The following is a 12,395-nucleotide window of genomic DNA, read 5'->3' as shown; positions in this document are numbered from 1 at the left end:
TCCCGCGCCTATCTACACTCCCCGAACCCCCTCTATCTTCTGACTAGGAGTCTACTTCAGAGTCCAGGAGAGTGTTAGGCTGAGTGATGGCCTGTTTGTGTGTGGGAAGGATTTGGCATGTGTGGATTTGCCCTTTTGAAAGAATTCTCCCTTTCAGCTACTGACACATTTTCTCCTCACGGAATGCAGAGGAGCTGAGGTTCTAATAGGAGGTGGAGATAGTGGCCGAGGACACTCATGTTAATGAGGATATTGTTTGGTTGTCATTGATTAAAATGTTTCCCCAAGGCTGCCGCGTTCATGGACTAATAAAAAAATGTAATCACTGATGTGATTAAGAGATGCGTGATGATTCATGACAATAATTGTGCTGGGGGGGAGATAACCGCTCATGACCTCATAAATGGGCAAGATACAGAAAAGTCAATCCCTGATTTCATTACAGACAAAATCAGGGCAAACCTAACAGCTCTCTGCAGATACAGATCAGAGTACGGCTGATGATGATAAAGCTGATCATTTGTATGTACATCTACAGCCGATGTGGATATTTAAAGCGTAATTTTTTAACTGATGAAAGTCTATGTTTATCTGTTTAGGACAAGTATGTATTTGCCTTTGACCAACCGACAACAGTGAGTAATGGTACCATTAAAATCACATACCTGCAGGAGTCCCTATAGTAAATGATCGTCAGTTGCTAACGATGGTGTTTTGAAAAGCCATGAAATCATTACTGGCTACAAGTTTAATTTTGGTCCAGCACAACAACCCGCCCGCAGCACTGACAGTAACTAAACATAACTGTCAGTATTAACTTTTAATCTGCGCCCACATAAAATATAACACAAGCCTTTCCTGAGATTATCTGCTGCGCTGCCAATTTAGGAAAAGAAAAAGAAACTCACATTGATCTTTGTAAAACAAACACGATTATTGCATTTGGGGCTGTTCATTGAGACACCAGAAGGCTAATGATCTAATATCTTACACCAATGATTATTAACATATGCACATAAAGGCTCGCTCGTAACCCTACGGAATGGATCAGGATACAGAGTAGCACACAGAGTAGAGAATAGCATGTGTGCGTCTGTGACAGTGAAGTATCACTCCTGTAGGTTTAAAGCAACAGATAATCTCTAATTGAGCAGGATCACATAATCCACTGACACTGAATTTAAAACCACTTCAATAACACAGCCTTTGGAGCTTATTTTCATTTCCTGGTTACATGGCACACCGAAAGGACATGTGCCGTGCTTTTTTTGTGCACTTCCTCTGATCCTCAGCCAACCACATTGTTGACATATGAGCACACGGTCATTCTAACTAATTGTAGATGGCTGCACAACACGTCCAGCGGAACGCTTAGAGCGGTACTCTACAGCTCAGACAGATGCTTCCCGTCTTCCAAAGCGCTGAAAGAGGTGCGTCCCCTTTTGGATGATAAGGCAATAACCTCACAATCACAAGGCATGCTCACTGAAATCAACTTTATGAGGTGCTATTTTGCATCTGCTCTTGCTACCCACTGACCGTGTGGAGTATATGCTTGTGCTCCTAGTAAATTGACACATTAAGTTTTAATTAGCAAGCATCCATCCAGTCTCTCGGAACACCTGCTACAATTTAGGGAACTATTCATCTGTGAATGTGCGGTGGGCCTAATAAGCGTAAGTTATTTGATGCGAGGGGAGAATTGATCATTCTCCCTTTCTACAGCACTAACATCAGTCAGACAATCAACAAACAAGTCACAAATGTTGTGGAAGTAATGGTAAAGGTATATTCACCTGCTGGCTGGAGTGTGTAGAGTGTGTCAGCTTGGCTTGAGTCACCCATTGCTGCTGAGTAGTGGTGTCACTGGCCTTGATCAGCAACGGTGACGCAGGGAGCGTAGAGTGCTGAATACTCCTGGCAGCATAAACTACTCCGTCAGCCTCTATCCGGAAGTCCGATGGGTTACTGCATTCAAACCGCACCAGACCACCTCGGCCACAGTCGACAAACCTCACTGCAAGAGACAGAAAAAAAATTAGCCCAAAAGGTGAGAGAGAAACCTAAAGAAAAAAAAAAACTAGCGATAGAGACAAAGGAGGTGGGAGACAGACAGCCAGCCAGACACAGAGGGTCCACAAAGGTGTTCTGATTCTCCTTCTCGCTCATACATTATTCACTTCAAGCTGTGCCTCAAAGGTATTGCTCAAAACAGGTGCAGTGGAGGAGAGAGTTGGAGGGAGAGAAAACTAAAGAAAGTATGGCCCTTAAGGTCTATTAAACAAGAACCCCAAAACATTACATTTAAAACCTGATGTGTTAATTAGACTGTCTAAATGCTCCACTGTGTTTTCGTCGGAGAATATATTCAGCGTATATAAACATGTTTCTAGAATTCTGCTAGATAAGTCTTATTTAATTTCTAGCTAAGGCCATCCGTTGCACGATGGCTTTGTCCCCCATGACATAAAGGGATGCCTTCTGCGGATGACTACCGAGCCTCAGCTCCTCGAGAGACAGAAGAAAGTGCGAGTGATGTTTATTTCATCAGCATGTTCACACAGGGAAAAAAAACACCAAAACTCACGCACGCATACAAACACTGCAGACAGGTGGCTCATGGGGGGCTCGGGTCCCACCGGTGGCAGTGGTATAACACCGGTTCATGTTACAAGTGAGTGACAGTACACAGCCTGCGTAGCTCCTACATGTACACATGTATGCATCTCACCACCTAAGAGCTTCATTGTGTGAGCCTTTCGTGTGGCTATGTGTCCCTGGCAGGCCCCCCTTCATGTTTATAGCACACAAAAAAAGGAAAAGATCAAAATTCCTCCAGGCCCTACAGATCACAACGTTACCATATATCGTTTGTGTGGAGGCTCTGCTGGTGCCGCTTTGAATTATTAAAGGAGATGTGGAATTACTTAACAAAAGCCTTGAAGGAAGGTGCCTAATCTTCCTTTGTGCTGATACCTTTGGGACCCACAGATGTCTCAAGAGTATCATCTGCATTCGGAGCAAATAAGTTCCTCTGGGCTTGAGGAGAGGATGCAGTGGACCAGTTCAGGGTCCAAAGGAAGTCCTTAGTTTTGCCCCGGGGCTTTATTTAATAGTATCACCCAAAGACATGCAATCAATCGTTGCAAAGTGTACCACACCCTACTACTAATACATCTCTCAGTGATGACAGTACTGAATTTAGCACTTTATTTTGTTGCTTGTAACAGCAGATGTTTTGGGGTAGATACCCTTGGCCCCCAGATGTACCTGTTTTCTTAGTGAGCAACTAAACACAGAATGGCTGAAAGCAAAACAGCAGAAGGAAATGGAAGGAAAAATATTTCTTTAAAAAATAACCTGTTATTGAAAAGTGAATGTGGCGAAACAAAAAGAGTGGAACAATCCAAACCGAGAGAGAGAGAATCAAAAATAGGAAGTCGTGTAAGGGAAGTTTGTCATGCAGTGTAGTCACAATGTCTTCATCCTATGATGAATGAAAATGCAATCTTGCTATACTTTATCAAAACAGGGAGAACAAATCTTCTGCAAGGACCATGAGCTGCATTCCATTACAGCTCGCTTCTAAAAGATTTAAACACTGACGAAACAAGAAAACAGCACTGCAAACTGCATTTTATTTTACTAGAAGAATTGCAATCCATCTAAATGGCACACAAGGTGAAATAGCATTCCCGGAAAGCCAGCAGGTCCAATAATGAAGATAGGAGATGACAAGATCTTTTTTTCCCTCCATACTGGAATACATTGAGCCTCTCCTTCCTGGCTGCTTTTGTTCAATTACCCTTGACCAATTAGCTTTTTTTTCTCTTTGAACCTGGCAAAGCTGACATCAGATAGATGACCTTTTCTCTCTGAAGGTTTTTGCCTTAAAGCCAGCCGCCTGTAAACTCAAAGCCTTCAGGCAATCACCAGCCAGCCCAAGTCAGCAGATACTCAGACAGAGGTAGAATACAGAGTAAAGGACTGTCAAAATAACTCACAATGCGAGCAGAAGACAGTCCGTATATTTAAGAATTTCTCTTGGAGCTGGGTAACGTCTCACTCACACTACTCTGACTGATGTGCCACTGCTATATAATGTTATTCAGCAAGTGTGAGTAGAGCTGAAACGATTAGTTGATTAAATCGATGATCAAGCATTTCATGGTTCCAGCTTCTCAAAAACGAGGATTTGCTGCTTTTCTCTGATTGTTATCATTGCAAATGAAAGATATTTGGCTGTTTGACTGTTAGTCGTACAAAGACAATCATTTAAAGACATCACTTTTGGCTCTAGTAATTGTGATGGCAGATTCATTCCTAATGGAAATAAACTATCGCTTATATAAATTAGTTGCCTGCAGGTAAATTAGATGCCTGCAGGTATGCGTTTGGAAAGCGTTTGCTACCGATTAAAATGAACTATTGGACGTTTTTGTATTTAGGGGCATTGCTTTTCATCATTTTGTCAGTAAACAGTAACAGAACACCAGTAATATAACACTGACTTGTTTGATCTTTAAACAGTAAGTATAGTCTATAAATGTGAATCTGGCTAGTTTGATCTGAAAATGTATTCTAATAACTTACTACGTATCAGTAACACCATCACTAAATGCATTTAAGTGTCTCCCACATTTTGGATCCAGAGAAGCTGCTGCCCATGTGCTTTCATTTTGTGTCCAACTGGCACTTTTGACTATACATTTTTGTGAATGTATATAGCAGTGCATTGCACCTGACAGCAGAGTTTCCCCTGTGAGTTTTTTTCAGCCCAAGCATCTTGTTGAGCTGAGCTCCAGCTCTTTAACATTGTCTGAAATGTGGCCATCAGAACACCTCTGAGCGGCCCTTCAACAGTCAGCCCTCACGGCAATCGCTGCACAAACTCCCAGCAGGCACGACCATTTCCAATGATAATGAATGAGAATGTCCAGCATGTGTCTATTCATTTATCAGAGATACTCTAGTGGCTTATAAAACCACATAAATGCGTAGTGTGGCACCGGTTAAACCCCGGCTGCTGCGACTTATCTATATCTAGATGTATTGGCTCCCCAAGGTGCAGGGCTAAAAAGAGAACTTGGCTGCCACGCCCTATCAGACATGTCGTCATGGGCACAACGATAAAGGCCTTTGGTTTGGAAAGAAATGCCGATGCAGCAGAGGGGGGCTGGGGGTTAAAAAACAGAGGGGGGGGGGGGGGAAACAGGCCTGTCAGCAGAAAGGCCTGTCCAACTAATGCCCTGCACCGGGGCCCAAAATTACCTCTGACTCAATGATCCTATTCACAGCTTAGATGCCCCCCCCTTCACTGACAAGCAACACAAAAACCCTGGCTAACCTCTTCGTAGTGCCAGAGTGCCTCTCTATTGTCTGCTCCATCACGTGATCACTCTAACTCAGACAGACACAAATAGTTAGAGAGAGATAGGGAGAGGCAGAAAGATACATTTAATTTGGAACATGGGATGTGGACTCCGTGACTGCACAGAGGCAAATAAAATGTACCACAATTTCAGCTTTTATGCCTGCCTGCCAAATACACTGGCTGCAAGAGAGCCGGCTGAAAGTCCCTCTAATGTGCCGTAAATGTGACAAGACTGAAACCTCTCATGTGAGATCATCCCAATATACCATCATTCATTTCTGGGAAGTGAGGTCACTGACAGTTGAGAAATACTCCGCATAGGTGTTTCATCAGTAGCCGTGGATAAATGCAGACCCAGGCAAATACCACAGTGCCCCCCCCCCTCCCCCCCCTCACCCCCCTCAACCCTGGCAAATGGTACAACACCCCTGACAAAATGCATTATTCACAAATGAATGTGACCAGGTTTAGTACAGTGGCCTGCACTGGCAATGAGACAATGCAATATGAAGCAGAGGCTCCAACTGAATGTGCTGTGTGAGACATCCATGCCAGCACCACTGTTTATAAGATCCTGTTAAGCCCCAGTGGAGCTCCCACTCTGGTACCTCAATTCAAACTGCTGTGATATGAAATTCTAATCCAGTCCAAAATTGGGGAGAACATGCCAAATTAAGTTCAGCATTCTCTTACAGCGTACAGACTTTGTGCGCGACCATAAAACAAAATCCTTCACAGCATATTCTGTAATTGCCCAATTATTGCACAAAATGCTAAAAGCACAATACACTAATGTTTTTTTTTTTTTTTTTTTTATAAATAGGATGATTGCTTGCTATGCGTAATTGTGTATGCATGTTATTCTCCAACTGTACTTTTTTTCCCCATAATGCTATTTTTATGAATGCATATTCTACAGCTTCGAGGTAAGTAAACAACGATCATTGTGCATCTTATTACAACCTGTTCTTCACAATTATGACCATTTCCATGTAGATGCTTATAATGTAAGACTATTATTCAAAGTAAGTATTCCGATGGAAAACAAAAACTACTGTCGTGTTGCTCTCTGATCTAATGCTATCAATAAAGAGGAATTTTACAAATGTATAAACTATGCTCATTTAAATGGATATATAAAAAAAAAAACTACTATCGATTGTGTGACAAATTAAATCAATACATTTGGAGTTGTGAAAGCATCATCAATCCTTTTTGATTTGTTTTTAAACAGCACTGTGGAGCAATTGTGGTGCTTGCGGTGATATATCCATGTATTCAAAGAAGGGGAGAGACGGGACAAAGATATATTTCTGTTTTCAGAAAATAGGGTATTCTTCAGAGAAAGTAAACTGTTTATAGCTGAAGCTTGGATCTGGGAATGATGATACTGCCTTTTGCCAGACTAAGCCCTTGAAGGCGTTTTACTAATGCACTTCACTTCAAACGCGCAAAGCATTCCGTGCATTTATAGCTGGGCCTAAAATATGCAAGGGATTTGCATGAAAAAAACATGCAGTGTTTGTACTCTGTTCAGTGTCTCTAGCAATTAAGGAAACTAAAGAGGAATTGCATCAGAGCATAAACACATTTTACAAGCAGCTGGCTCATTTTCCTAGCTTGATTGTACTGACCATTCCCCCAACACTTGGTTTGTGTAGTATATATATATATATTGTTGGAGCCATTTCTCATTCCTAAAACTTCTGCCTCAATTAGAGAATTATGAAGAGGCCCTCAAAAAACGTATTGATACTACCTTCCCTTATCTCACACACCCACATTGGTATACACACTGAGAAATTTAAGAAGCATGGCGGTTGGAGCGGCATCAGACATACGAGCTTGCTCAATCGCAGAGATGTTCTTTAGCTCCCTTGATCTAGAAAACTGGACAGGAGGAGAGAGAAACTATTTTAATTCATTTAGACATGCTCTCTCTTTTCTTTTACACATTTATATCACATTTGCACATGGCTATTTGCACTCTCTCAGGGTATAGCAACCATGTTTGACAACCATTGTATTTAAAAAAGGACAATTACAAGGTACGCCGACTCCCCACCAGGCCAAGAGTCACCTCTATATTCTTCAGAGTCCCGAAGCGTCTCCCTGTTGGCTACAAATGTTCTCTGTTGTGTCTCAGCAATGATCTTTAGGAAAGGACTTGAGGAAACTGCCATTATCCTCTCCGCTGACTGGCCCATCAGCTACATGCTTATTAGATACCTGCTGGGTTCTGACTGAGCAAAAAGCTCGACGAACGCATCCGGTTGCTGTGATCTTCCTAAACTGACATTCAGTATGAGCTTCTTACTCCTGTAGCCAAACAGGTTTCTCTGCAAAGGAAAAAGTAAATGGTGACAGTTGGGCTATTTTGGATTAGTAATATTTGGCCTTTCAAAATTATCAATCTCGATGAGTCAGTGTGTGTTGGGTGTGTGAAGGGGAAGCACAGGGGAAATTATTCTCTGGCCTTTGTTGGGTAAATGAAAAGATTGTGTGTTTTCCCGTACAATGACAGCCGAGCATTGTGTGGATTACTGTGTCACTGGAGCCAAGGGCTGATAAGGCTAAGCTACATCCTTCTGCAGTTATCAGCGCATAGCTACTGGGATTTTGTTCTGCGAGTTATTGAGACGAGCAGCTTGATACGTATTCTTTAGTGGGGTATTAAACTGACCACATTACCAGGATGTCAAACACTCTTACTCTTTATGATGTCTTCTTCGAAAGGCGCTATGACCCCTGCGAACGCTTACATGTGAAGCTCATTATGAAAGGCATCACATTTATACGCTGCTAAATCGAACAACTAAAATGACGGAAGCCGATAGCTTTAAAGATAGCCAGAAAATCTGCCTTCCAGTAAGCTTCAGTTCAAAGGACAATAATTGATACTTTGTGAAGAGCGAAACTTACAATTACTGTAGACTGTGATTGGGCTAAGTGTTAGGTAAATGTGACCATATAATACAAATGTAGTCTCCTGTCTCTAAATCTCTGAAGCCTTTCTGTCTACAACGCCCAGTTGGCAGAACCTCTCAGATGTAAATGAGTTTTTATGAAATGAGATGTTGAACTTCATGACCATAACAGCTATTCTTTGACCTCCTTCTGCCCTCACATAAAAAGGTCAGCGGTTTTTAATTGCCCTCTATACCTTATTTCACCTTATAACTGCTGGGATTGGTCACTTTGTTCAATCTACAAAAGCGTTAATGATTAACGGAGGGAAGGAGAAAGGGATGGAGAACAAAAGCAGGTAGGGGTAAAATAAAGCAATCTGTGTGAGGTTGGAGGCCAGAGGCAGTTTGAGACACTGATATGCCTTTTAGAAATCAGACTGTGAATAATAAGCCATTTAAGGTGGCCACATGCATCATTTTTTATTGTTCCTGTTTCACAGGGGTCATTCTCTGGTGACCATACACCGCAGTAATACACATTTTAGGGAATGCTCCACTGCACCGTGCATCCATCTCTGCTGTGAAATGGTGCTGTGCTGTTAGTGATACTGCGTCTCATGTGTTTTCAGGTGGACAGGAACTTAACTCATGTCTGAGGCTCTTGGTGGCTGAGGAATTAACCAAGAGCATTAAACATCAGACATTGATCGCTTTCATTTATTATGCATCTACTGTGATGAAAACAAAGATACTACTTAAAATAAAGAGCTTAAAGTATTATCCAGTCAGATTCCTTCAAGTACATGTATTAAATCAGATGAAATAATTGAAGTTTGTTTTTGTTTTTAATATATTTGGAGATTAATGTTAAAAATAAGTCCAAGAGAAAAGACGTATAAACGGGCAGCAGCCAGGCTACATCAGCTGATCACTATGAGCCCCCATGTTTTTGGTTCCAGGCTGAGCTGATGTTTTCTGAAGAGGCTGATCACGAGGGCAGGGCACTAAAACTGCCTCAGTGCAACCTTGATGTAACATTATTAGCTCCTTTTGATCTCAAAAGCACAGACTCAAAGCTATTTAGTTCTTCCCCTTGATCATTTCCATCAAAATAGCATCATAAAAATCAAAGAGACAAAGAAAGAGGCAGTGGCCAGTGATGAGGTAACCTCTGCTGGCATGTTCACTGGGTCTTGTAAGACTTTTTAATAACAGCAGCAGAGTGGATCCTGTCTTGGATTTGTTGCCGAGAGAAAAAGACAGAAATATATCTCTCTGCCCAGAACTGTACCAGTCATTGTTCCATAGGGACAATCATTATTCAGGGCTTCCGGTGGGAAAAAATGGAAAAGGTGACTTATGCAATGATGTCAATGTCTCCTTCTGCTTTGTGGAAGTGGAAAACTAACAGTGTTAAAATCATTCATTGTTAGGGTAAAGGCTCCAGCTTCACTGTCTCTCTCTCTATAGTAAATATTATCTGTCAAACACTGCTGGTCAATAATATGGCTCGGCATTGGCACAGTATCCCTCAAATTTGAGTCAGAAGTGCATGTTTATGGAAATGATATCAACAATCGCTTAAGGTACTCACTTATTTTAGAAATAAGAACTGTTATCACTGCAGAAAATGCAATTGTGGTTGAAGATGGCTGGTGCCAGACAGAAAAGCTCCGACGCCAGTTTGTGTGCAAACATTGCATGTTTTAGTAAAAGGGTGGAAACATTGTCCATCAAATCATAACCGCTGGCGTATTTGTCATTCATGCAGTGAACGAGTAAAAGACGGAAGTTGTGTATTTAGCCACATTTTGGTATACTGATAGACAGCTGAGGAATTCATTATGTGACAGGAGTAGTTTGAGAAGTTTCAACAGCTTTTTTTAATTTATTTTTATGCTTTTTTGAAAAACTTGTTACCAGTTGGGTAATTGTGAAGGAGAATATTTATATTTCCCAAAAAATATTTATAAAAAAAAAAAAGCTGGTTTGTGTTTTAGGTTTACAATAGAAATAGTTATGAAAATGTAATTAGGAAATAAAAATTAGTTTCTAAATATAGTCATAAATACATATATCTATGCATATATCCCGTTCCACATTGGATATGTTCCAAGACAGTTAAAAAGAGAGGACAGGACCTTTACAGGGAGAAAACAAACCAAACAGTTCATTAAAACTTGGATTTGCGCTGGGCAAAGCTTGTGCAAATGAGTGTTCAAGAAGACAAAGACATTTCCCGGGAGATTGTCCACAGAGGAAGCTTTTTGTACGTTATCAATTTTGATGAAATTAAAACAAATGCACATTAGTACATGATTAAATTCCAACAAGTTGTCTTACCTCCTGTGTCATTACTTGACATGGAGTTAATTTAATGCTTAAAAGGAAGCAGATCCAGCCACCATAAATAATAACTCAAGCGTGACGGAGGTAGGCGCCCTCTCTTCATATGTAACTCGCCCGATGCAGTTATACGGCAGCACATGGTTAATACTAATCCTAAAGTCTTCAAGGGGCTTTCTGTCGAGTAATAAATGTAACCATTTTGATCGCCTCTCTATATTCAAATACATTTGATCTTTCTTTGCATGGTGCCACGTGAATACCCTCCAGGACGGACAAGCACAATGGCAAGGACATCATGTGATATTCAAGGCAATGTAAATAGTATATGTATATGAACTACTTCCTACTATCTGTTATGCGAGTCATATTCACACATTTGCAAGTGACTAGAAGTCAAGGCTGCTGAATAACTATTGGGGTAAAAAAAAAGAGAGAAGCAAAATAGAATGGCGATTCAATTTATTCTGTGCACACCAAACGCAAAAGGAGTTTTCTGTTTTTTTTATTGTATTTTTGTCTTTCATATGTTCTTGATTAATACCTCCCTGGTGTTCCTCTTTTTAAGTTTTGCTGCACTTGTTAAAGTGGACCTAAACGTTTAGGATTCTTCTCAGTATGTTAAGTTTGATGACTTGCAAATGCATAGAAACCTCCCACTATGTTTAACCTGAGGTGATGTCTAATCTGCTAAAATACACTCCAGTGTTGAATAAAGTCGATATGCCTTTATTTTTTCTTAACAATAATGACTCTATACTAATTAACAAAAAAGTGATGGCCATTTCATTTATTTTTAAAAAGGCATAGTTTCTACATCCTCTTTACCTTCACAGGGAATAATACTTGCGCCTGCTTTGCATAGCTCTGTTGTCAATCAAACCCATGCAAATGACTAGCTCAGGTAAAGACTGATATGGTCCACTGAATCCAATTACAAACCTAACCACACACACAAACATACAATTTCTGTTCATTTTCTTTCCAGCCCTTTCTTTTTAACATGCACACATGGATATATATGTGTATATATGCACAGACACAGACACAGACACACACACACACACACACACACACACTTTCCCTTTATCCTTCCATGTGCTCAGAATAGCCTAGCAATTTGAGCCACATTCACAAGTGAAGGATTTTATACAACACAGTGTCTGTAAAAGGACAAAAACATGGAAAGATGTGATGCACTCACCTACAGCATAAGATGTAAAATAAAAGCCGTAGGAAAGCGGATGGGGAACTGGGAGCAGTTCTGGGGCCATTATGTCATGTGTATCACAGTCACAAGTTCATGCTGAGTTTTTGAGAACACAGCTAATGGAATTCCTGCTTCTCTGCTTTTTTCCCTTTTGAGAAGTCGGGGCACGGGGAGAAACAAGGAGAAGGCATGTGAATCCTCTTTGGCTGGGAAACAAAGCAGCAGACAAAGGAAGATGAGGCTGACAGCCTCTGGAGAAGACTATTATACTGTAAGATAGGGCTTTTTTATGCGTCTGTCTCGAAGTAAAGAAAAAATGATTTACCGAGTAAATTGCACACACACGAAAAATGTACATTTATGTGGTAATCAGTTAAAATATTCCTAGATTAAAACATTACAAAAAGAGGAAAACAACTATTTTGCAGTACGAGGGCATGAGGATATGTAAATGCTTCTCTTTTTAAGCTAAACAAAGCAAATGAGTCACTGTGGTGAGCAGACCATTACAGTTGTGGCTGCAAACCATTATCCGAATTTTACTCACTTGCCCTAT

General features: G+C 40.8%; 1 protein-coding gene across 1 annotated transcript in view; it reads right to left on the bottom strand.

Annotated features, from left to right (window-relative positions):
* Nucleotides 1-12,395, bottom strand: part of cdh2 (cadherin 2, type 1, N-cadherin (neuronal)) — a 56,265-nt gene that overhangs the window by 18,960 nt on the left and 24,910 nt on the right. Inside the window, exon 3 of the mRNA XM_029452838.1 lies at nt 1,797-2,017. Coding sequence (XP_029308698.1) covers nt 1,797-2,017 — 221 coding nt within the window. The remainder of the gene's footprint in view (nt 1-1,796; nt 2,018-12,395) is intronic.

Source organism: Cottoperca gobio, chromosome 17 (genome assembly GCF_900634415.1).
Source record: "Cottoperca gobio chromosome 17, fCotGob3.1, whole genome shotgun sequence".
Lineage (NCBI taxonomy): Eukaryota > Metazoa > Chordata > Actinopteri > Perciformes > Bovichtidae > Cottoperca > Cottoperca gobio.
The sequence above is the reverse complement of the archived record's forward strand: the minus strand, read 5'-3'. Positions and strand labels throughout refer to the sequence as shown.